Source organism: Lontra canadensis, unplaced genomic scaffold, assembly GCF_010015895.1.
Source record: "Lontra canadensis isolate GAN:19392208 unplaced genomic scaffold, GSC_riverotter_1.0 scaffold19, whole genome shotgun sequence".
Lineage (NCBI taxonomy): Eukaryota > Metazoa > Chordata > Mammalia > Carnivora > Mustelidae > Lontra > Lontra canadensis.
The window spans coordinates 1,787,054-1,814,094 of NW_022631013.1; the positions used below are offsets into that span (position 1 = coordinate 1,787,054).

General features: G+C 38.2%; 1 protein-coding gene across 16 annotated transcripts in view; it reads right to left on the reverse strand.

The window, feature by feature from the left end:
* Positions 1–27,041, reverse strand: part of ELAVL2 (ELAV like RNA binding protein 2) — a 168,809-nt gene that overhangs the window by 53,928 nt on the left and 87,840 nt on the right. For 9 of the 16 annotated variants that reach the window (XM_032860306.1, XM_032860303.1, XM_032860302.1 and 6 more), the window contains exons 2-3: positions 18,466–18,556; positions 15,395–15,638 (exon numbers count right to left, since the gene is read on the reverse strand). In XM_032860306.1, coding sequence (XP_032716197.1) covers positions 15,395–15,638; positions 18,466–18,537 — 316 coding nt within the window. In that variant the 5' untranslated portion in view covers positions 18,538–18,556. The remainder of the gene's footprint in view (positions 1–15,394; positions 15,639–18,465; positions 18,557–27,041) is intronic. The other 7 variants (XM_032860308.1, XM_032860313.1, XM_032860309.1 and 4 more) reach the window with 2 other exon arrangements.

The following is a 27,041-nucleotide window of genomic DNA, read 5'->3' on the forward strand; positions in this document are numbered from 1 at the left end:
CCAGAGATCTCTAAAAAAAAACAAAAATTGCAAGATAAAAACCCATGACCTTTTTCACAAGTCCCTACAAACTACAACCTAAAATGGCTAATCTCCTATCTATTCCTTATTCTATTCCACAAAACCTTTTGCTCATGCTACCCTTCTCTGAGGCACTACTCTAACCTTAGAATAAGCATGATTAGCTCATTCTAATCCCTCTATACCCAAAACTGAGCTTTCAGACCAACTACTCTTCTCCTTCAGTGGACCTTCCGTAAGGTATTCCTTCCATGAGGAAAGGAATCGAAGGCAAACCCTCCTACCCCAAGTAGCTCTATACTTCCAAGACATAACTTCTCACCTTCCTAAGAGTAACAAAAGACAAGGAACTTTCTGAACCTTAATACTTGGCAATTAACCCAGAGCACCAACCCAAGAGCTTCTCAAATATTCATTCACTATGCAGCTAACAGACGTGGATAACCCCAGACATCAAACAGCAAAACCCAACCTGACTACCCAGGGAAGACACAATTTCCCAAGACCTCCTTTACAAAAGTATAAAAATATATATACCTGAATCCTGCCCCCCTAATCCCCACCCCCAGGTAAGTTGCTCTTATGAGCGGAAAGTGTTAATAGTACCATAAGACATTTTGTGCAGCTAACACAAAGTTATACATGATTTCTGAATGCACACACATACCTAAGTCCCACACATACAAATGGTGATACCAAGTAAAAAAAGAACAACAGTGAGAAAGAGGGGAAGGCTAGTTCATTTAAGAAGGGGACCCTAGGGGCATGTGGCTGGCTCAGTCAGTTAAGCTGGTTAAGCATGGGACTCTTGATTTCAGCTCAGGAATTGATCTCAGGGTGATGAGTTCAAACCCCACGTTGGGCGCCACACTGGGTGTGGGGGCCTACTTAAAAAAGGGGGGCAGGCTGGATAGCATCACATCATCATCTGGGGGAAAAAAGTTTCAAATAAAGTAAAAACATGTATCATTTCATCTTCTTATCCCTATCACTGATTAAGTATATTCAATATATGTAACAAGGTTTTCACTTGGGGACAACTCTCTACTTTAGTTCATTTTATTTCAATAAAGAAAGATCATAATTAAATTAAAAGATATTTTTAGCAAAGACAAAAGGAAGTAAATTCCAAAGGACATCCACTGTCCCTGACTGACGCAAAGATTTAGGTATAAATAACATGTGATTTTTCCTTCTCTTTTGTACAGCACATTTTGTTTAGTTTTATATTTAATAAAGGCAGTTACATTTTCAAGAGGATATGAGGAATATGGGGTTTTTTTTTTTCCTCCCCCTCAACTTAAAATAGTCACATAAAAGCACTGATTTTTATACTTAGGCGAAATCCCCAAACAGACCAATTGTGTTTGGTCAGGTAGGGTATAAATGCTGACTATAAAGGAAACTTATTTAAATAATGCAGACACAGCTTCAAGGACCTCAAGAAAGTCCTCTCTGAACTAGTAAAGAGAAAAACAATCTATAGAGAAAGGCAGGAGTACACGGTGAAAGTTTAAAAAGCTGCAGGTCAGATGGGAACCATGGCTACGAATTAAGTCAAAGAGGTACCAGGACAGAAATAAATATCTGTTTTGATTTGCTAAGGGACAGCTATGTTACAGCAAACCACTCTGAGACCACAGGGCAATTTGCCCACCAATTAACAGATGGCTGCTGCTGCTGCCTTTTTTTTTTTTTTTTTAAGATTTTATTTATTTCTCTGACAGAGAGAGACACAGCGAGAGAGGGAACACAAGCAGGGGGACTAGGAGAGGGAGAAGCAGGCTTCCCGCTGAGCAGGGAGCCTAATGTGGGGCTCTCCATCCCAGGACACTGGGATCATGACCTGAGCCAAAGGCAGACGCTTAACAACTGAGCCACCCCGATGCCTTCTAAAAAGAAATACAAAATGCTCTGGTTCCCAAAATTGCTACACTCATATCATACATAAGCATCTCTGACAAAATAACCTAGTTTAAAAATTGAAAGATTAACTATTGTGACCCTCCAAATTTAAAATTCACACAAACACTTTAAGAAGCAAATGCTTAAAAGATTTTACTCAATGACTCGTTAGCACACAAAAGTGATGTGGCCCTGTCCTCATCAGCATCACAGTAAATGCGCCATCACAGTGACCTGAAGAAGCACAGAGGCTGATCTCTTACCAGGTACTAAAAAGTACACTAAAAAGGAAATATGCAAATCATATACTCCACAACTTAGACTATCTGACCCCAATTTCCCCCCACAAAACAGGAAAAACCTAAACACAAAAATAATCTGTTCAGGGGCGCCTGGGTGGCTCAGCGGGTTAAAACCTCTGCCTTCGGCTTGGGTCAGGATCCCAGGGTCCTGGGATCAAGCCCCACATTGGGGGTCTCTGCTCAGTGGGGAACCCGCTTCCCTCTCTGCGACTGCCTCTCCATCTACTTGTGATTTCTGTCAAATAAATAAAATCTTTAAAAAAATAATAATAATAATTTGTTTAAATTACTACCATGTTATCATCTCAAGTACCCAAGAACCTAAAGCAAGATGGTGGGGAAAAGAATTTTATTTAACAAGTGCACCTAGGGTGCCTGGCTGGTTCAGCTGACAGAGCATGCAACTCAATCTTGGAGTGAATTCGAGCCCCACACTGGGTACAGAGCTTGCTAAAAAAAATAAATAAACTTTAAAATAAATAAAAGAAGTAAACCTAAACTTTTAATTTATCTTTAGGACTTTTTTTTAATATTAAAGTTTTTTTTAATTTCTTTGAGATAGAGTGAGAGCAAGTAAGCTCTATCTTTGAGATAGAGTGAGAGCAAGTGAGGGGCAGAGAGAGAAGGAGAAGGAGCCTCCCCGTAGAACAGGGAGCTGAGCTCCAGGTTCAGTTCCAGGACCTGAGGATCCTCCAGGATCATGACCTGAGCTGAAGGCAGCCAATTAACCACGGAGACACCCAGCTGCCCCTATCTTAAAGGAGTTTAAAAATGATGCTTCCTTTCATGTGCTATCACTGAAGTGACCTGATTACATATCTGAGGCTCACTCTTGGGGAAGATGCTGTGTTTTTTATGCCACCGGATTAAATAATATTAAGGATGTCTGATGTGGAAAGCAACGTCTACAGACAAAGCTTCTAAGCCATTTGGGTCACATCACATGGCAACTCTGCGAACATATTTCAAGATTAGGGCAAAGACAGGTGGCATAAGGTATCTCATTCAGAAAAATCATCTTTTTGCCACAAAGTGTCCCCTAAAGAAAAGGGGCTGGGAGTGTAAGGCCTCCTGCTAACTCAGTCCTAAGATGCACATCTGTCAAAGGATTCCTCACCTGTGGAAATAAGCTGGGCTATATGTACTCTCTCATGTTCACCCCTGTGACTCCACCATCTACCTTGCCCTTGTTAAGTTACACAAAATCAATTCCTAACAGAACGTTGCCATCAGTCATATTAAAGAGCCTCCTAGGCCATAGAATTCTATAAAAAATGCTAGGTATTCAAATATACAAATGACGATTTCACTAAACACCAGTCTTTCAGATCATTCTAATATTGAATAATCCTTAGTGTCAAGGAGTTTTCTGTGTTGTTGCTGACAATTTCTTCCTTGCTATTTATAAAGAAGCAAGGACCTAAACAGTTATGTATTACAAACTAATCTCCTTTACTTTGGGAAAACTTGAAAAATCTTATGTATGTTGCCAGATGCACTTACCAGTCAAGCCCTATCCCTGAACCTAATGCAATGTATAAAATAAGGGCTTATTCTAGCTGTCCTCATAAAACACCAACATTATTAAGGTAGTCCATTTACACCTAGATGATCAATCTCATTCTCCTCAACCAAGAAAATTTTTTTAGCAAGAAGACACATATAGCCACTGAAATACATCTCTTGAACCCAAAGCCTTCCATACTGTGCCTGGGTTCTTGATTTCCACTCCTCTCTCAAAAAATTACATCTGAGACTAAAGAAGTAGAACTTACACTGTGTTTCAAAAGTTTTATCTCCTACAGACAGTGGTAAATTGTAAAGGTGTAAAAACTTCAGATACCTCTAATATCAGTTGAGATTGAGATAAAGATTGACCAGCTCTAAGTAGCACTCTTCTGAAGAGAGAGAGAGGGACAAATTATTTTCCTTAAGACTCCAGACTATGAAAGATTACACCAAACATCAATTAAACAATTTAATTATGCTCTTCTGTGCTACTGGAACATCTTTTAGTCCTTGCACTCTTAAAAGATGGAAATTCACCCACTATTTCTTCTTATTCCCAGCAATTCTCAAGACTCTTGATTGAATATCCAGAAACGAAAAAACTTAAGGTTAATCATTGTGATAACTGTATGAGGTATCATAACTTACAAATAAGAGTACTCAGTCAAATTTAAAATCTTACCATCAGATATGTAATGACTGCCCAATCTTGCCTGTCACGCCAAGACCCTGGATTCCATTACTGCTCACAGAGCTACCTTATCCCTTTACTTTCATTCTCTATAATTCTCATCTAAGTTAAAAGGAGGGAAGGAAAATTTCTACAGAAACACAAAATGACCAGGAGCTATATTAGACTATTACAATCCTCAAAGGAATTTTGTTTTTTTTTTTTTTCTGAATGCGGAATCTACAGGCTAATGAAGGTGTTATTCAAAAGCCTTCTGTATCATTTCCTAAAACCTGGTGATAGCCTGGCCAGGCCATGCCCCTCCAGACCCTCATGCCTCGTTTCCACTAAAATCTCCTTGAACAGATATCCCATTCTAATCCTTTAAGCATACATTAATATCTTAACAGGTTGCAAGGTGAGAACATAAAACCAACTGGATAGTCTTTCAAACAATTGCAGTTACAATTCTGTATCAGGGACTAGTTAAAAATAAAAGTACTGCAGAAAAGAAACTAAAGCTAGAATTTGATTTAAAACATACACACACAAAACTGATGACTGTCCAAAAATCACTGATACTGACAATGTAAACCACTGACTCAGTGGGACAACTGATCTGACCCACCTAACCAACCTGCTCAGATCCATTTTAAGGTGGACTAAGAGCAAACTATATAATTCATTTCAGCGGAATGAAAAAAACTCTCACGGACTGGTACCAGGGTTAAGAAAGAAGACTGAGAGAACAGTGCCTTGGAGGCCACTGTGTTATCGACCCAGTGGCACCTTAAGACTGGATTTAAAGCATCAAAATGTGAGGAAATAAAATTGTTCCCTCAGGCTCCAGTGACCTTGAATACAATGAAAGGACTCTGGTTTGCCTGTTTACACGCTGCTCTGCCTCCTTTAAACCTTACTTTAAAAGGAGAATCTGACTTTCTCAGGAACAAGCCAGAAGGTCAAACCGGTTGTGAGGAGTCAAGGGCAAGACCACATCTATACTACTAAGTAAAATAAATAAATAAATAAATAAATAAATAAATAAATAATTAAAAAAAAACCCAACCCAGATCTATCACCTCAAATGCAAAAATGCAAATTTCTATGGAGCTGGACAGGAGGTTGGGGGTGGATTACAGGACTTGTGAGCCATATACATTCCCCTTCAAAACCAAAGCATTATGTAGAAAACAGAGTTCCAACAAAAAGTACAATGATGAGAAAAGAACTCATTAAAAGCTAAAAATAAACTCTAATTCACAATATGCATACGGATTTAACAAAAAAAGGAAAACAAGATGTAAAATTGCATCTGCTAAGTTAACCATGCCCTAGTGGAAATCGCCACCCCCCTTTACACAAACTGAAATCTGTAGTCTGTGATGACTGAATAAAAGCAAGGCTTTAAATGTTTTCAATGAATATTCCAACTAAAGAAAACAAAGGGATAGCAATTTTTTTTGAAGTCTTCTGATCTGCTAACACTACAGGAATACTGGGCTTTTTAATATACAAGCACACAGGTCTCCGTATTTCCCTACCTGAATGTCTTATTTTATGAAATCAGAATATTTGGTAATAGTATTTACAATTTATATAAAAGGGATACTAATTTTAAGGAAGAAGATGTCCATAAAAGTGAAAACAATCCTTAGTTTTTATCTAACCAATACCTCATGACTCAATTTAACAACTTGCTGATCTTCCAGGCCAGTAATAGTTCATTGGGGAAGCTCAGTTGAGAGTACCTTCATATTTTAAGTCAAGTTCATTCATTCTGAATAACATGCACACAATACCCCACACTTCAGCACTCTGATTCATAGACACTGGTGTATTATCAGTAATCATCTTTCTAGGCTCCTGCCTTGAATTTCCTATTCCCACCTTGTCCCACCACTTGAAAATAAATTGTCCTGGTCAAATCACCTAGAAAGCAAAGAACAGAATATTAGCTTTGGGTTCTTCCCACATCATGCCTGAGAAATTATAAGAATTCTGAGGCAACAGATCTATTTGAAGATTTTTTCAAAATTAGTTCACCTAAGGAAAAAAGTCTGCAACTGTCATAACTGAATGTGCTGTAACTGGTAAGGAGGGGTCTGGAGAGAGAGAGATGCCTGTGTGCTACCCACTTTATGAAACTTTGGAGTCAAAGAGCTCCTATAAGGCTACATTACAAATAAGTGGTTAGACTGGGATATGAACCCAACTATTACATTCTTTCTAGGATAACACCTCTAGAATTGCCTCATTAGGCCACCTCCCTAGCTGGGGAGTAGCAGGTGGCAGGCATTTTTTGCTTCGATGTTAATCCTGAAAACTTGATCGAAAGCTAACCAAATAACAACGCTGGCGTAATAGCGGTTTAGTATATCCTATTACCACCGCATTCGAGTCCATATCATAGGGAAAGATACAAAGGAATGCTATGAACACAGTTTAAACTGAATACTTCCATCTTGCATTTATTTCCATGAAGGAGGCACACAGAGTAATCTCTGTTCTTATTTAGAACAATGAAGAAGAATGATCCTTCCCCAATTAGTTCAATATCATAGATGATGTAAGACTGAATACTTAGATCACAAAAAGACTGTTTAACTGAGGATCTGTTTCTTCACAGTACTTGCAAGAGCGGTCAGTGCTGCTTTACAGCTTTAAAGCTCTTCAGAATATAGCTGATGACAGTACCATCACCAATAAAAGGACACCCAATGGTGTCAAAATATTGACACTTTAAAACTTTAAAAAGTGAAAAAAAAAATTTAAAAAGTGAAACCACGTTTTAAGGAGTAAAACATGCTAACTAAACCCACTGCACAGGCCTCACAAATCAAACGACAATGACAAGTAAAATGCCAGGAAATATCTTTAAAAGCTGACCTTTTTAGTTGAAAAGGCAAGCTTCGAGGGTTTCCACAGCTCTCAAAATTCGGTAGTAGCAATGCACTCCAGTGAAAGTCAATTAAGTTAGAACAAGCTCGGAAGAAGCTGGTGAATTGTGAAGCACGGTTTTAGCTTCAATGATCAACGATTCTGCTCAGGAAGTACTTAAAAGGAAATGTTCCAACAGGTGCAAAATCAAAATGCTTTGCTCTATTGATAATTTCAAAAGTTAAAAAACAAAGGCTGATGCTAAGGTAGCGTGACAAATAAGACAGTGAAATAAAAATCATCAAAAGAAAAGCAGGTTGATTTTGTATTGCATCATGAAAAAGGGAGGGGAGAAAGTCAATCTCATAGGAGAGGAGAAAGAGGATTTTAACATTCTATGGATTACAGAAGGAGGAAGAAATCCTGCATCAGAATTTAATTGCTCTTTATCTTCTCCCATTTAGTTCACCTTCTTCTCTCATGTACATTTTTCCATTATTACTAGGACAGCCACTAAATAAACTGAAGGCAGTTTCTACTCTTTGCTACCAATCTCCTAATGCAGAAGTAAACAAAAACTAGCAAAAAACAGTGTGAAAAGATCTGCAATAGCAAACAACACACAGCCACTCACACTTAGCTAAATTTTAAGAGGAAGATTCCTTACAGATCTTCAACTGTGTTTTCTATGAACTTGAACACATTAACAAAGTTAACGTTTTATACCAAATTAATAAAGGAATCAAGTCAAAGGCACTCAATGAATTTTCTTAATCTGCTGGCAAGACAACCATGATCATTCTAGAAGCCCTAGTGACAATATGGGTCAATAAACCACAGAATCAAAACTCATAAACCTCATTTATACAATACATCCAACCTCATTTCCCCCAGTAGATATTCTTAAAGCAGCTAGAAAAATGTGTGACTAGCTCTAGGGAGCTGCAATACTTTTCTTCATTAAGTAGCACAAATATCAACATCAAGAAATCAGAAAAAATAAAATCCAGATCAATGACACATAATCAGCAATGGTTTTATTTCAAACTATTCTATAGCCTCACGATAGCTATCTTTTCTTCCCAGCAACTAACCATTTCAGGTTGCATTACCATTAAGATAGTCAAAGAAAAACCTTTTCTGTTTAGGTTTGCTAACTGAAAGTTAATTTATTTCATGCTAAAAGGGCCCTAAAGAAGGTATCACCGCAAATATGTCATTTTGGCTTAGGATAATTCTGAGCCGAAGGCAGTTAAGAATCAACAGACACATAGAGTTCTCTTCCCTATCCTTTTCTGCCTACCAAGGAGGTCACAAATTTCCCTTGGAGAGAGGTCCCCTGACACTGTGCCAGAAAGAGGAGAGAGCCGCTTTCACCACCAGAGATGGAGAGCAGGCACCAAAATGTATAAACAAACCTTGCTAAAATAGCTCAATACCTTCCATTAGTTTCCCCCATGTAATTTCTGGTCACTTTCCCACAATTTACCAAGCCTCAGAACCCAACCCCCTTTCCTTTGGTAAAATGGTACAAGCCCCCAAGTCCAACCACTTCTTTGAGTTTCAATTTTCTTTTGCGAACTTCAGTGCACATGGGGCACCTGGGTGGCTCAGTGGGTTGAGCCTCTGATTTCGGCTCAGCTCATGATTTCAGGGTCCTGGGATCGAGCCCCACATCGGGCTCTCTGCTCAGTGGGGAGCCAGCCTGCTTCCACCTCTCTCTTTGCCTGTCTCTCTGCCTACTTGTGATCTCTCTCTGTGTCAAATAAATAGAATCTTGAAAATTTTTTTTAAAAATACTAACAAAAATTGTGCTTCTTGTTAATCCACCCCCCCCCCGTTTTATTGAGATAGAGGTGACATAAAACATTGTCTAAGGGCGCCTGGGTGGCTCAGTGGGTTAAGGCCTCTGTCTTCGGCTCAGGTCATGATCCCAGGGTCCTATGATCGAGCCCCACATCAGGCTCCCTGCTCAGCGGGGAGCCTCCCTCCCACCCCTCTCTCTGCCTGCGTCTCTGCCTACTTGTAATCTCTGTCAAATAAATAAATAAAATCTTTAAGGAAAAATAAAAACTGTCTAATTTATCTTCTGTTATGTTCATAACATAACATAGTCCCTAGGGGCCTATGAATTAAATTAAGAGAATTAAGGAAAAGATTTTCCTACATGATAATGATAAAGAACTGCATTTAGTTTCTCAAATTTAATAAATTTTAATTTCATCATCCTTAAGTTTTCATCTAAATTATTCAATGCTGACATTGAAATTTATTCCATAAAACACCCCAAGTTCAAGGTTTAAGTGGAAAACTGAACACAGAATTTTGAAGATTTTCCCCAAAACTTCATAAAAAGCTTCTACAATGGTAACAACTTTTTTAAATAACTAGTTATTTAAAATAGGATTAAAAATCTTTGAAAACAGAAAAAGTGTCAATTAAAAAAAAAGTTTTTTCAGTACCACCAAAAAAAAAAAATTCATTTTATACAAATATTACTTTATACAAATTTAGTCACTAAAATCTAAAAATAGCCATATTGAAATGTATTGTATTCCACAGTTAATATATTAGGGACCACCAAAGTATTTACTAACAGAGCAAAGATGCCCTTGTTTTGTGAGGACCTGAGGACACACCAGCCTTTCCACTAAATCTCTAAATAAACAGCTCCCAAAGTATGCAATGTGAGGTATTTATTAAACTACCACCAACCACCCACCCACCCTGCCCTCTTCAACTACTTGTCTGAAAGAATCAATTCTTAATTTCTTCATACTATGGACATCCAAAAGCTGACTTAAGGATTGCAACAGACACAGACAACCACCTTTTCAAATTAATGTTCATCAAAATGGCCTGAGGCTCACTATGATTGACTTCATCAAAGTAAATAAATGTTATTAAATTTGAACGTATGAATTAGAAAAATAAAATATCACTTACTGCTTCAAATCCTGAAAAGCGAAGATTATGTTTATTTTTAAAAGGAGGAGAAGAGGGGAGTGCCTGGGTGGCTCAGTCAGTTAAGCGTCTGCCTTCAGCTCAGGTCATGATCTCAGAGTCCTGGAATCAAGCCCTACATCCGGCTCCCTGGTTGTCCCTCTCCCTCTGCCCCTCCCCTCTCTTGTGCCTTCTCTCTCGTTCAAATAAATAGATAAAATCTTAAAGAGGAGGGGAGAATATTCTCAGGAAGCAACAAAGCTATAACTTAAATCTAGCTTAAACCCTATTTAAAGGAAAAAAAAAAAAAAGAGGAGTGGCGGATCTGTGTTAGCATAGGTGGTGCTGTCTGTTCAAAGGTAATCATCCAAGGAGGGACACTGGCAAAGTCCCTCCTTGGGTCCCCTACAATTTGTATATGTTTGTTTGGGTCTTTGTTTTTCCTTTTTGTCTGAAAGAGTCTTGTTGGCAGATGAGGTCAGCACAGGACCCACCTGGGACAAGTCCTGGAATAATAGTGCAGACATTACATCAAGATAAAAAGGAGCATCACTCATTACTTGAAGTCTTCACCTAACTTCTCTTCTTACTTACTTCTCTGTTCTTCCATTAGAAGAAAGGAAAAGTATGTCTTCAGTAAAGACATAGCCTAGTGACTTTTAAACTTGACACCTCTAGTCCTGCACCCCAGGAGGTAACTCATCAGAAACCACCACTGGGGAGGGACACTGCAATTATTACAACTCTCCCACCCATCACCAGCCAGAGTTCGGGTAAACCTGGAATATACTGGTTCTACCTCCATGCAAAATATTCAGGAAAAGTAGTGGATAACTCTCAGGTAAATGCAACATTCTGGGCCCTACTTCAAAGATTCTGATTCCGTAGGTTTGGGCAGGGCCCAGGAAGCTGCACTTCTGGTGGTCATCCCAAGTGATTCCAAGGCAGGTAACTCTACTGACTGTACTTGAAGAAAAGACTGATTCCCAAAACTGCTTGTTTGCCCATCAAAATCACTTGGGGAACTTTCTGACAACGGATTCCCAAAGCCTCCAGAATCTGTATTTTTTAAAACTCTCTCACATGAGGATGGGCAGCCAGATTTAGCAATCACTGAGCTAAAATACCCAAATTCACAACCATAGAGTACAAGTTTTATAGAGCAGCATGGATGTTCTCCTTCATTTTATGTATCCATCAGTCCTTGACTCTCAAAACTGTCTTATTCCCCGCTTCTGAAGAAGACACACCCACCAAAAGATGCCCCTCAGTGGATCTATACAAGTTAGGTAGGTGTCTCACTATAAATTCATCAGTTGGTCCTGTGGTTAATTTTTAAAGAGTTCTGGCCTCTAACAAGAGGCAAGGAGGAAATATCCCAGGAAAGAAGCAAAAAACTGGAATTCTGGTCCCTGCTCTATCACTTAACAGCTATGAGGTCTTGGACTATTCAGTCATTTAAACAAACATGGGCTTCAGATCACCTGTTAAGTGAAGGAGCTAAGGTCATCTCAAGGACATTTCTGATTCTAACACTCTATTACTCACTCCTTGCCTCATAAAATCCAGTTCACTCCTCTAGAATGCAGCATCAGCAGGTGTCAAGGACTCTAAAGTACATAAACCCAAAGAGATGGACCAACATCAGCTAAACTGTATGAACAGCAGTGGTTTCTCATGATGAATGTCTGTAGACAGGAAATGGGATGAAGCATAAAGCTGGGCATGAGACCAAAGAAAGGGCCTGAAAAACAACATAATAATAAATAGAATTTAGGCCAAAGAGAAGATTACTATATTTACTACTGAAAGGTGCCTTAATGTATTTCTCTAATCCTCATTCTATCAAAATAGTGACATTTGCCAACAACAACACAATCTAAAATTATACACTCACTTTTAGGACTTAGGCAAGAGGCCCATATTTTCCTAACTGGATTTTTTTTTTTTAAACCTGAGATACAATTTCCTAATTCAGCATTATTTAAGTAGGCAAAGATTAAAGAAAAATGAAAAAGAGCAATTTTAAATGTTCTTCCCAAAGAGTGACCTCATAGTTTTCTTACAACCCAGACAACTAATGCTCACCTCCTACAAAATCAGAATACAAAGAGCTGGCCCAGGAGCTCCCCAGGAGGCAGGATAAGTTGGATAGTTAGACCAAGGAACTCAGACTTGACCCTACAAATGTGTACTGAGAAACCGCATAAACTGGCTAATGATAAATACACCAAAGGGCAGTGTCCACATCCTCACAAACTCTTCCAATCTTTCTAGGTACATTAATAGTAGTTTCTTAGGTCTAGATATGCTCACTTGGCAAAGTACAACCATTCAAAATCCAGTTTTAAAAATCTACCATTTACTATATTATTTTGTTCAATACAAATATTTACTAAGAAACTCGGGATTTAAAAATATATGTACACATTTAAATTTGGGCTTTGAGACTAAATGAGTCAGACCCTTCTGAACACCACTTTAACCCATACCAAGAATGAGATGTCACTGGACTAAGTCAAAACAGGGTTACTAGAAGAGGTGCTCTGTATTCTTATTTACCTGCTCACCTTTTTACAATACACAGTTCATTATCATGGATGCTCATTTATGAAACATGCTCATTAACTTTGATATGAACAGGTTACAGAAGAGTTTCAGAATGTACGATAATCTGTAAAATGATTTCAAAAGCTTTCACAGTAAAACCCTTTATATGCTCGATGGAAATCTAGTATTGGGGAGATATCCCCTAAAATGAGTTCTGTGGTCAAATAAGGCCGGAAAACCAGCTTCTTTACTGCAGGATTTTAATGTATGGTTCTAATATGCTAATGAGCTGCAATTTGGCTCTTACATAGGAAACTATGAAGGGCAGCATTTCTCAAATTTGTCTGTCAATGGAACATTTCCTCTGAAGAACAAGTATGATTGTGTCTCTTGGAATGAAGCTTAGAAAATGTGTTAGGACCCTCCTGTCCACTGTGGATGTTCTTGGGTACTCCATTCGCTTACAATAAGTTTTAAACAGATATTTTACCATGGTGGGAAAATATGTTCATGGCTCCCTCTCACTGAACAGACAATGGGGTGTTGATGGGGGATAAAGGAAGTGGACAGGAAATATTAACGCACTTTGCCAGTATCCAACCATGTCCTTCATATTACCATGCACTGTGGTTCCATTACCGTTGTTTATCACACTGAAGATAGGGAGGCAAAGGGTATGAAGACACAGAATTCAAATTTGTTGCACCATAAAACAGCTCTAGTAAAAGATTTATGGAAGAGTAAGATAATTCAAGATCGACCAGAGATGAAAAGATTAAAATCTTGGAAATGTTTTCTGCAGAAGGTGCCTAATAAAAAGGATATAAGATTTGTTCTGTATTTTTATCTACTTACAGTATCATAACAAAAAATTCAACATTTATATACCTAGTTCAAGCATCTTTTTTTTTTTTTTTTCATGGTAGGGACAGTTACTAAGCAATTAACCCAGAAATCACATCAATGATATCATGACCTTTATACCATTTATCAGGCAGTCATTTATGTAAAGGAGGTTGCAAAAGTCACATATGAAGAAGCTGTTTTGCTAAAAAGAATAAAATTTAGTGTCAGGACAAATGTATTAAGAACCATTTGTTCTTGGGGCACCTGGGTGGCTCAGTTGTTAAGCATCTGCCTCCGGCTCAGGTCATGATCCCAGAGTCCTGGGATCGAGCCCAGAGTTGGCTCCCCACTCAGCAGGAAGCCTGCTTCTCCCTCTCCCACTCCCCCTGCTTGTGTTCCCTCTCTCATTGTGTCTCTGCCAAATAAATAAAATAAAACCTTTTTTTTTTTTAAAGGAGCCATTTGTTTTCTAACTTTTTCAACTTTTCAAAAACGGTTTATAAACTTCACATATGCTGACACTGATTTTAGAAAAAGAAATGGAAAAATATTCTCCATTGGATTATCAGTATCCCCCCCCCAAAAAAAAAAATCTCCCTCATGATACTGTGGTGAACATCTAAGTAACATAACTAAAGTGTAATTATTCAGTATGGATTGATGACAACCAGGTTTTACTTAGTTTTTACTTGATTTAAGGATGTTCCCTCTGTGAGTTTCAATTTGTAGCTCCAGGAAATAAGATTGTGAGGCCACGCTGAGGTGATTGCTCTAAGAACACATTCTCCCACCTTGGAGGCAGTAAGTCCTGCTGTGTTGATAAAAGAAAGGTACTATCTCAGACAAAGTAAAAATGACCGCAGAAATCACCTAGTGTGACCCCTTTCTTTAGCCTCTACCTCATTCCGAGGGAGACCTGAAGCCAAGAGTTGACCTGATTCTTTGGTCAAACTCTTCTCACGGCCTTTAGGTATTCTCTGCCCATTCCAAATATTTAGTTTTTATAGTTTGAGATATAAGCCATGTAAAGCAATCTAATATACATCACCCCTCAAACTTAACAATGACATGAGAAAGTTAGTCTTTCTACATTTAACTTTGTACATTTTCATTGTTTCAGAACAACTCCTACAGGAAACGTTATCCCAAGAACATGCTCAATTAGACTTCGGCTTATTCTAATTATTTAATTGAATCTTACAAAATACTAAGGTTATTCTCCACTATCCAACATTCAAAATTTACACTTGCTACACTCAAATTATATCAGTGCAAGTATTTATACATTGACAATGTGAACATTACTATTTACTCTGTAATATATATTAAAAGCAGAACTATACAGACTTTAAGGAAAAGACATTTTAAGAAGTTTCTTCCTTCTCCCAAACAGAATTAGCTTCCTATATCTCATTGTAAAAATGCTAAAAATCATATAAGCTCAGGAAACTAAAAACTGAAGGTTAACATGATACTTTCTGTCCCAGACATACACACACTTCTAAAACATTTTTCAAAGATGTTATTGCACAGTATATGGTATATAAAAGTCTAGTTATAATACATACTGTCCATAAAAATATTTTATGCTTTAAAGGAAAACAAAACTTTTAAAACTAAGTTTCATGCTGCTAATGTAGTCAGTAACAGAGAGTACCTAGATGGGTAAAACTGCAGCACTGAATGATCTACAGGCAGTAAACTTATTATTTTCTCACACAAGAAACATAATCCTTTAAAGGTGAGTAACCCATATAAAACTGCGTACCTGTTATTTTGTCTCTTACAAGCTTACAGGACTCTATCTCACCAATGCTCCCAAAAAGACTCTTTAGTTCCTCCTGTGTCATGTTCTGAGGAAGGTAGTTGACTATTAAGTTGGTCTTGCTGTCCTCTGTGTTCCCAGAGTCAACTGGTGACGAGCAATTGTTGTTTATGGTGGTTGGACCATTGGCTGTGTTATTGCAAGTTGGCCCATTAGACAGTTGTGTTTCCATGGCAGCAATTACCTGCTAAAAACAGAGAAAACAAGAAATGTCAGAATTCATATTTCACAAACTATTAGAGATTCCAACCAAGAATGTAAATACTTGTCACTAAATACAAGTCATTCTGCTGAAATTACAATAAAGCTCCAACAGAAAGTACAACACCTACGCTAATTTATACTTTATGTTAAGTTAGTCAAGTTAAGTTCACAATTATACTTTCACATACATATTCCATACATGCACATAAAAAAGCACACTCTAAATGTTAAAACATTCTCTAGAACCGCATTTTGGGTCTATTCACATACCCTTACTCACCTGCAGTATCCAAACACTCAAGGAAATTTAGTACCAAAGGTCATGGAATTAAACCCTGACTAAAATCATTCTACGAAACAGAAGTGCTTAACATGCTACCAAAAGACAAACCAAAAAATGGTCTTCCAAACTCTGAAGAGATTTTCAGTTAGCCTAAGAGTTTCAATATTCTAAAACTGACATACATCCATTAACTTAAAATCAAGGAGGCAAGAGTACTTTAAAAATATAAATTTGTCAACATGTACTGTTTTGGTTACATATTAAAAATGTTTTTGATTGACAGTATCTTATACCTCTTCTGTTGGTAAGAAATAAGAAAAAATATTAGATGTCAAATGTTAGGGCATGAAAAGGATTTGTAGGATAACTTGGAAAAGAAGCTATGAGTACTTAGTGTACCTTGTAGAATCTAACAAGCTATTCTTGTCAACCTTGCCAGCTAAAGATCACCAACAATGCAACTGATCTACAGCATCAAAACAGAATCCCCAAACAATTCAATATGGCATTTCACCTTGATACTAACTTTAAATGGGGAAAAAAAAAAAAAATTAAAACCTATCCAAGTCACCAAAACAATAACATAAATATTTCAACTTTTGCAAACAGACCAGCCCAAGGAATTTTCATTTGAGCACATAAGCCTGTTGAAATGCAAGTAATAAGGTACCTATAAACTCCAAATACAGGATAAATAGCAGATTTGGGGGAAATGGCCTCAAACTGTTAAGGCTATTCTAAAAATCTACTTATTAAGCAAATTTGGATCTAGTTTCTAAAAATCAGTGCTATGACCTTTGAGCAAAAGAGTTACAAACCACAGCCCCAAATTTTCTAGAACCATCTTCCAACAGGTATCTACTTTGGTCAGCCAAGATTGTGGGGGAATCCAAAAATCAAAGCCATCAGTGAAAGAATTATCCTTCCTATTTCATTCAATACAGCTCTCATCTCCACAAAGAACTACTTCTCAAAACTGACAATTCTGAATTGATGGAATGCTAGTTTTGGGGGAAGTTCTCTAACATATAAAAGGCAAAGAATTTGAGGCAAATTTTTTAAAAAGCAAAGTAGAGGGAAAGAGTGTTACAAGAGAAAAAAAAGTGTTTTAAAAATCATATTACCTAAGAAAAATAAAAGGGCACAACAGTGGATAAGCCTACAGGAAGAAATCTCGACTGCCGAGAGATGTTTATAAAAGAAGGCAGCATAGGATAGATTGAGACTAGTCAACTCACCAGATTAAGACTGGTCAGACTGGCAAGAATCCGTGCTATCATGATTAAAAAAAAAAAAAAAAAAAAATCCAGACTACCTATCAAATATCAAACAAGTTAAACCCTCCATGACTGCATTTCCTTTTCAAAGAAATGGGTATTTCTTTGACACAAGCTGCAAGCTACCTCTCTTGGGTAAATGTTCTTACAGTACTTAAAGGAGCAAGGGAAAATAAAGAAATCTTTAGAAATCTGCAAGAAAAAAAAAGTGAAACAATTCAAGACATGCATTTTATTGTAATTAACAACTTTATCTGAAACTGAGAAAGGAGTTTTCAAATTTCCTAATCAAGCATAACTTCCATTCTGTAGAATATTAGCTATGGGTCACTTTCCACAACAAAACTTTTATGGGATTAACCTTTGCCCAGCATTTATGAAAACAATGAGTTGCGAGAGTGGCCAAGGCCAATTAAAACAAATCGCTGTTTGAAAATTAGGGTATGTGTAGAAACTATATGAACCCCAAATAGGAGATCTGGATTTAACTCACTGGGATGGCATGCGAAATATAAACTGTTCATAGACTGAAATTAGCAGGATTTAGCAAGGACAACAAACACTCCTCACTTAATTGCACATTTATTTCCATGTTCAGGTGGCAAGAATGAGCTCCTAAGCCAACATTCAAGTGAACAGCTGCAGTAGGCTGTGTGCGCTGAAAATTACAGCATCTCTCAGCTATAGGACCATCTGCTCAGAATAAAATGATAGTAATGTGCTATATTTTACAAATAATGCATATTCCATTGATAGGCTCAACACAACTGTTCACAGAATGCAAACTCTTTCAACAGTTACTGGGCAAATAATTTTCAGCCAGATTTACAGTTTCAACAATTTTTTTTTTTTTTGAGCATCAGGAATTGTAAATAACTTCAAAATTTAGTAACCAAAAAAATACATAGTAAACAGAATGTAAAGAATTACGGTAACTTAGTATTCAGACCATACCAAAACTTTTTTGTTTCTTTAAAAAAAAGCTTGTCACTCTTTTCTTTGAGTCTGCACTAAATCCTAATTTAGATTATAAAAAGTTACATACAAAAGCATGGTTCTGATGCTACATATACCACTATGGTTAAAATTGCAATGTGCTTTAAGTCCTAATGATGGCCATACCGCAATAGGTTAAATGTAAGAATAATTAGTATGCCAAATGAAAAGTTCAAGTGTTTGGTATGGCCTCAGCACTCCTGCAACATGCTAAAAAAAAGTAGCCTACAGAATTTAAGAAAAATCCCACAGACCCCAGTCCAAGGCTCTGCTGCCCACGAACCACTTCTAAGCAGAGAAGCCACATCACACAGTCTGACTGCCATGTTAGTTTGGAGTTGCCGTCTGCAATATGGACACAAAAAGTACCGTATGTTAGATGAGCAAGATAATGCAACAAATCAGTTTGTACAAAATTTACAGTGATTGTATTGATATTCCCAGCACGTCCATGCAGTGTGGCTTAATTGAATTTGAGGCAATTCCAATCTAATCTTTCCAAATTCATTTTCACATGTAGTTTTCTTGCACAAATTAAGCATTTTTAATTAAGAGCCTGATTTTCAAATAGTATTAACTAGTTACCTTGACATCTATCCTGAAGAACTACCTTAAACCACGTCTCAAAAAAACTTTTAAATAATAAAATGAACCAAAAACACTGCATGCTGTCCTGCCTCTTAAGGATGTGGGAGAAGGAAGGAAATGTGAATGAAATTTATAGGGAGAAAAGGCAGTCATGCAATTCATTAGTGAATGCTTTGCGTAAAAGCATCCTTTCCCCAAAATATCAGAAAGGCATTAAAGGGAAACTATATTTGCCCACACTGTTACATTATAGTATAAATGGTCCTTAATCCTGGGACTTAAAATTAAAAGTGAATCGAAACCCTGTGAGGTTATTTTGCCACCACCGTCCAACTGATCTCTAACAGTTTCACTGAGAATTGTTCACATATACTAAGAGGCAGTAAACCAGCATCTTTCAATTGAAATAATTGGACCAATAAATAGGATTGTTTGGAGTAATGCTTATATAGGATGTCAGCTTTGTCCCTGAACAAAATCAAGTGAACGTTTTTTAATATGTAAATTGTAAACGCAGCACGATTTGAAATTAGTGCTGCTATGAGGCTTCCAATATAGTTAATGAGCCATTTACCACTTATTACAACTTGCCCAAATACTAAACAGAACCACAATATTGGCACAAAAGCCAAAGTTTACATTTTAGCCATATATGCAGATCCTTTAAATTGTCAACAGAATATTCAGAAAAACTCAGTCTCTGAAAATAGACAGTGAGTTACAAAGGAGGGCCAAAAACACATTTTACTTGGGTATTTAGGATTATAAAAATTTCATCCTTAGAGTTAAACCTGGCTGATAAGTGAAATACTCTTGTTGGGAGTGATGACATTAACAGGTAACAATGGATTCCATTTTCTGGCATCTACCAAAAGAGTTTAACATACTCTTTACAGGATGCCATGAAAATATTTTACACCTCCTCCCTTCTCCCACTGTTATCAGATAATTCAGTCCGATTCCATGTTTTTTATTTAAAAAGCAAAAAACCTACTTATAGTTGAACTAAACCTGTGAAGAAATAAAGTGTTTTTATATCCGTGAAATATTTTGACAAGAACCTAATTGTGGTTAGACCACATGGGTAGAATAAGTAGGACCACACCCAAGAGTTTAAACCAAGCTTAAATGTATGTCCTGAATACCCTCGGGAATTGGTATCTAACAATTTTCACTACATAAAACCATAGATTCATATTTAATGGCCTCAGTCCCTTCTATTCCATAGGAGGAGACACTAATAAGAAAATCTACTGACACCCCTCCTTCTGACAGCCGCAGGGATGTGAACAATCACTTTATTGCACCAACTAGCCAGGAAGGCTGTGTATGGAAAATGATTCTACTGCACTTTTACATTTCAAGCACCCCAGACAGTTTCTCTGCTTGAGGGCAGACACATACCTTTATGGAAAGTTATAAATAAGTTGCTCACATGGCCCTTACCTTTATGCTGGCCAACAATTCAGTTACTAAAAATGTAAAGCTACTTCCCCTTCACTTAAGGACAGGCGATTCTGCTCTACTCAATCTACCACAGACAACAGGCCTGCTGTATTTATAGATTCTATTGGCTCTGAAACTCTTGGGGGGGGGGCACATTCCAGCAACACAGAACCATTCATTTTAAAGCTTAAAAAATAATATTTCAATATGTTCACATCTTAATTTAGACATCAATTGTGCCAATTAAGACGCCTTTTTCTCCTGTTACTCTCCACATAGTGATTTATGAAAGGCACTTCGGCATAGATCAATCTAGAATATTCTAAACTTTCCCTGGGCTCCAAGAGAAAATGATGAGGTGTTTGGTGGAATCACGATTTTCCGGGGGGTTGGGGGGAGGCCTGGCAAGCCTCAATGTCTTCACGTTCACACAGTTTACTTCCAAAACTCCATAAAAACTTTTTAAGTTCATTTTTTCCTTTTTTATTTAAATGGCCTTCTGTGTACTATAACTTCTAAATTTTCTTACAGCAGTGGATTTTAGGTAACCAATGCTATTGCTTGATTTCGTCTACCTGGGACCAACTATTTTCTGGTCACATGAGAGAAAACAAAAGTCCCTATTTTCCAAACCACCTAATACAGAGTTCTGAAACCTAAGGTTCATCAGTCTCCTTCCTAGTTCAACCTCTTACAGACAACCAACCAAATAAGACAGACTGCTAATCAAAAACATCCTAAATATACTCTGAATTCTCATTAAGTACAATGTCTGCAAGGAAAAAAAAAGTTTTCTAAGACCTAGATCCCATTTGATTTGGGGAACAGGTCTTTGCAGATTAAAGTCATAGTAGGATCACTGAGAGACCACTGCACATCCCCTGGTGAGGCCTGTCCACCTTCCTGGATTTTTCCATTGTCACAGTTACAAACCCAATTTGGGCCCTCATGTTTCAACATCTGAACCACTGAACTATAGTCTTCCCAAAGGCCCTTCATCATCCTAATCCACACTAACACTACTACTCCCTAATAGATTTTCCTAAACCTGCGATAGTTCCCTGTTGTCTATCAAATTAAGTACAAACTACTTGGTATAAAGAGTATTAACATCTGAGACCCTCTACAACTTCTTTTACCAGCCCACATATTCAAGCAACTAAAAATCTGAACCAGTCCTTGTCCCTCAAACAGTTGCAATAAATGCAAAGCTATACATTCTCTGGCTTTGCTCATGCAATTCCATCTGCCCGGAAGGCCTCCAGCCATACCCATCACATATCTACATCCCTGGTTGTATAGACTAAGCATGTGAAAACATACCTAAGGACAAGAACAGTTATTCTTTTTTAAAAAGCTGAGCATGAAAGGGCAGTGACCTCCCTAAACACACGGAAACTTAGTAGCTTTCTTCTATCCCACTTCAAGTATTTCAAACCAGAGATAATTATGAAAGCATATTTTCAATTTCTGGCATGCTCCATAAGCCACGCTTATCCACTAAAATGCAAATTCTTGTTAAATAGCATAACAAAGAGAAACTATCTTAAGTGATCACTTGTGTACTTTCAAGTATTTCAAGAGTCTATCATGTCAAATTGCCAACTACATAAAAGCTGGATGCCAAGACAAAAAAACATGGTATAAATGTGCTCCAACCTCTGGCCAGCAAGGTTACAGAGATGTCACATCTGGAATCTAGGTCTAACTTGAGGAAAATGGCAGAAGCAGAGGTAGATGGAAGAAAAGGGGGGGAAAAAGGTCTTTATAACAAAGGTGTTTAAAAATGTATCATAACTAAGTTATGGATCTCAAACAGTTTTAATTTGATGCAGACTAGAATGTTTAAGCAAATATAAAAGGCATCATCTCTAAAAAGAACCTTGGCCAGGGTTAAGAGCTAGCATTTCTCTCTCTCTTTGAAAGGTCCAGCTTGGATAAAGTGACTTTGGTCTGGACACTTCCTTCCAAGCTTAACAGATTCTCAATACCATGAGTAGCAGAGCACTAGGACAGAATCATGGAAGTGCAAAGTCTTCCCTTTGACTACAAACCTCTCTAAAAGCCAAGTTAACAAGGTAAAAAGAAGGCATTTGTCTCTAAAGTTTAAGAAGAGAAACTACCAAAATAAAGCCAGAAACTTTGCCCCGAAAGCATTTTCCTTTGGGGAATACAAGGCAGGGATCTAAAGCACTGGAAACAATCAGCAGAGTAATGAGAACTTAGAGATAAGAGCTGGGAAAGCAGGTGATGGGGCTATCTACCTAGCAGAAACACCATTCCCACATCATAATTTTTAATCTTTCCCACTAAAATGGCATTTTCAGGATATATTTCAGCTCTACTGAATTAAGCAACAGAAGAACTTAATCAAGCACTAAAATCATGGGGCTGATGTGTCAACTACAGGAATGAGCCATCAGTTTGTTTTCCTTAAACCTCTTCACTTTCCTTTGTCCTTCCTAAAATAATAAAGGTTTGTGGCTTCATGTGATCTTCTCAATCCTAGAGTCCCTGTCAATTCTTCACCCTACCCCCATAACCATTTTAGCTGCCTGACAGCTCTAGAGATTCCTCAGCCTTAAGCTCAGATTTTTGGCCGTGGGGTTAACAAGGGTCCAAGAGCTGCCAGAGACAATACAACGAACAGCGGCAGGAGTCACAGGGAGAATGTTCTTTGGCAGTGAACACCAACATTTCTCTGTCCCTGGGCCCTTTATGGCTCCTACAGACAAACTAGGAGTCTTTCCTGTAGTTCTAAGAGCTGGCAGGATGAAAACCTTTGAGGTTAGAGAGTAAAGCAAATGAATTTAGGAGTCCCAAGTCCTCCCCTTCATTCTATGTCCACTTCAGGCATCCATGCTGGGCAAGAGAAAAGCAAAGCTCCGATGAGAAATATTTGCTTAAGCTTCACACATTGTTCATTCATTCACTCCATCATCATCCATCAAACACACTTGTATGCAACTCCCAAGACCTAAGGACTGTCCCAGGTACTTGAGATACAGAAATGAAGATGAATCCTGGAGTGTACATATGCCAACAGGAGGTGTATGCAGAAGACCACAAATGAACACATATAAGAAAATAGTCTAACAGTATTAAGAAGTGAGTTTGGAATAAAAGAAAATGTGGAGCTGAGCAGGAGTTGAGAATGCAGAGGAGGCAGTTTCCAATATTAAACAGCAGACATCCTTAAGAAGGTGAACTCTGAGCAGGGTTTGGAGGAGATATAAACTAGCCACTGTAGGGGACAAGAGCTCACCTGGATGTCCACATCCTAATCTCTGAAATCTATGAATATGTTCTTACATGACAAGGAGGATTTAAACTGCAGAATATTAAGGCTGCTAATCAAATGACTCTAAGACAAGGAGATTATTCAATATTACCCGGGTAGGGCCTGTGTAAGCAGAAGAGTTGTTTTAATTGAAGGCTTAACAGTCAGTGTCAGACTAACACAGCATGAGACAAAGACTAAACTGCCTTTGAAGATGGGGGACAGCCACCAACCAAAGAGTATGTACAGCCTCAAAAAGATGGAAAAGGCAAGGAAAACAGATTCTCCCCTACAGACTCTAAAAGGAATGCAGTCCTGCCAACAGTTTGATCAAAGTCCAGACAGACCCACTTCAGGGGGCTGACCTTCAAAACTCAAAGACATAAATTCACAATGTTTTAAGCACCAGGATTATGGTTATTTGTTAGAGATGTAATAGTAAACAAATACCTCCCCATGGGGATATCCAGAAGAGGCACATTCCAGGCAAAGACCATCTCGTGTGAAGCTAGAATAAGAGTGAGAGGAGTCAAAGAGGTAATAAGACCAGGCCTTAGAGGGCCTTGGAGGTGTAGGGGAAAAGAAAAGTTTCTTGGACCCTCCTAAGGTCCCTGGCTGGGTCTGAAAATTAGACTAGCAAAGAGAGATTAACAGGAGAAAAACATATAAAGTTTATTAAACTTTTATATGTACATGGGAGCCTTCAGAAGAAAATGAAGACCAAAAGTAGTGACCAGAGCAGGAAATTTTTACACCTTTTAGGTAAAGAATAAACTTGTGAAAAACTGACAAAACAGATGGGTTGAGGCTAGAGGTATTAGTTGATGAAGTGACTGGAGAGAGAAGGGTTGGTTTAACAAGGTTTGTCTGTACTAATTTCTAAGCCCAAAATTCTCTGTCTCTGGTGATAAGAGTGTCTTCCTTCCTCCCAGTACCGTGTGGGTACATTTCACATATAGAGTTTTAGAACCTGTTTCAGGGGAAAGGGGGGTGGTGGGCAGGGTGACCTTTCTGCTTCTGTTTTCTCAAACTCCTTCAACTTAAGGTACTCAATATGCCAAGGTGCCCTATTTTGAGGTAGTATGTCCTGAGCCCCATCAGAGGCTACCATAAGATATTCAGCAAAACAACAGTATGTGGCAGTTGTAAAAATAAAGCATGTATGATTGTATGGGAGAACTCCACAACTTTGGCAACAGGAAGACCTATCCAGAAACAACTGCAGTAACCTGAATACAGAAAGACAGGGACTCTAACCTTGTGTAGATAAAGGCTACTGTTAATGGGAATCCCAAGGGAGTAAAGGCCACAAAAATTGGTGGGTACAGGTAAAGCACTTAAAAGCAGTCAGAGCACTCGTCTCTGGTGACACCAGAGACGACGATATACCCAGGAGAAAACACATTATTAATGTGCTACTTTAATTACATCAGTTAACTGTTTAAATCCATGATCAAGAAATCAGTTTTGATTCTGTTCACAGGCTCACCAACTACCAGTGCCATTTATTAAGACCTGGCACTAAGAATACAAGATGATTAAACAAAGGAATGGCTTTCTATAAAAAGCTGTCTTAACAGGGTTTGGGTGGGGGGAGGGGATCTCCACAAGGAAATCCAACACATGAAAACTGAGTTTATGAATATTAAATCAAGAGTTACTCATTTTATATATGGATTCATTATAGAATGATTTTGTGATTCATTTAATACGTTAAAAAAAAAAAGTTAAAAAATGGGAGACACTTGTGCTATTATGTCCCACAGCAGCAAACCAAGACTTAATTCCTAATTAAAGGTAGTGTCAACCTATCCCAGGAATACAACCTTAAAACTAGTAAATGTGGAATTGTCCAATGAGTACTATGGAGGTAATTCACCTAACAGACCCCTTCTGTCCCTCCAAAGAAAGATGAGGTAATCCACATATTTTCTTTCCACTTATAAAAGACTCCCACTTTGTTCACTCTTTAGAGCGCCTTTCTGTTTGCTAGATAGGATGCTGCCCCATTCTGGAATTGCTGAATAAAGTCAGTGAGATCTTTGAAGTTTATTCAGTTGAATTTTGTTTTTGATTTGGTGGCAGTGACAAGATCCAAAGTGAACTTGCTGATGACATCCAGGGCAACAAAAACATAAGAGTAGTACTTGCAGAACCCTTAAGTTCTAGGTCTTTCTCACCAGTCCCAACAGCCATGGTTAAGTTCCTTTTACTTTGAACACCACACCCTGCCTCCACCAGGCTCCCAACCTAATAGGGCTTCTAGCTGAGGGCAGGTCAGCTGGTGCTAGCAGATGGTTCCACCAGGAACCCAAGCCCCTTGCCCTTGAGTCAGTCCACAATTTCCCTTTTTGGAAACCCAGTCCAGTACACACTCCTCATTCTTAACATCTGCTGGTTCAGTCCTTTCCCAGTGCCAGGTTGGGAAGTGCTCGTGGTGTACACAGGGCCTTCTCTTGGCCGGTGTGCTGTAAAACCTCTTGGTTACTGCCAGTGTGTTAAGGTGCATATTTGTTTTGTTTGCGTAAATAAAGGCTATTGTTAATGGGAATCTTAGGGGGGAAAAGGCACAAAAATTGTTGGGTACAGGTAAAGCACTCAAAAGCAGTCAGAGCACTCACCACCTAACTCAAAGACTCCAATGTTAGGATAAGCTAACAGGTTAAGTAACAGGTTGGATTAATACTGGAGTCACTAGCCAACCATAAGAAACTTTCCATGCAATGAGGTATACTATAAAACATCACAAAATTCCCAACCCAGATGCACATCTGCCTTCCAGCCATCCATTTGTCTCCCAGGGATCCAAAGGCTTACCTAAAAAAAATCTTTTTTTCATAAAATAAAATAAAAAATTAAATTAAAAAATTAAAAACTAAATAATAAAGAAGATCTTTAAATTCTAAAAAACTAAGCAAACCACAATCCAGGACACTTGCTTATTTTAAGGTCTATGATCCCAGAAGCTGTAAATATCTACATAAAGAGCAAAATCTTACTAAAAATAACCTAGAATTAGAGAAGCTCATGGTGTTATGTCCTGAGAGCTCAGCTTGGTAACCAACCTGGTTGGTTGGTTGGGTCAGGGGCCCCAAAATACCACAGGGCAGAAATATGGGTTGAACCCCATTTGAGGCAGATATGCTAGACAGAAATGTGAGATGCTCTCCACTCGTAGTTTAAGAGTCCTACCAAACCACTGCCAATTCCATCAGGGGGATTACAGTGGCCATTATGAGAAATGTTCCAATAAGTAAGATCATTTAAGAGGCGCACAAAAAAACTAAGGGTTCCCAGATTAAGCAAAAAGAATGGGATACCTATTTTAACTGATATGCAGAAGGCTACAAAAGGTTTCAAGATTCCGGGCACCTGGGTGCTCAGTCATTAAGCATCTGCCTTCGGCTCAGGTCCCAGTCTCCTGGGATCAAGCCCTGCATTGGGCTCCCTGCTCAGTGGGAAGCCTACTTCTCCCTCTCCCACTCCCCCTGCTTGTGTTCCCTCTCTCGCTGTGTC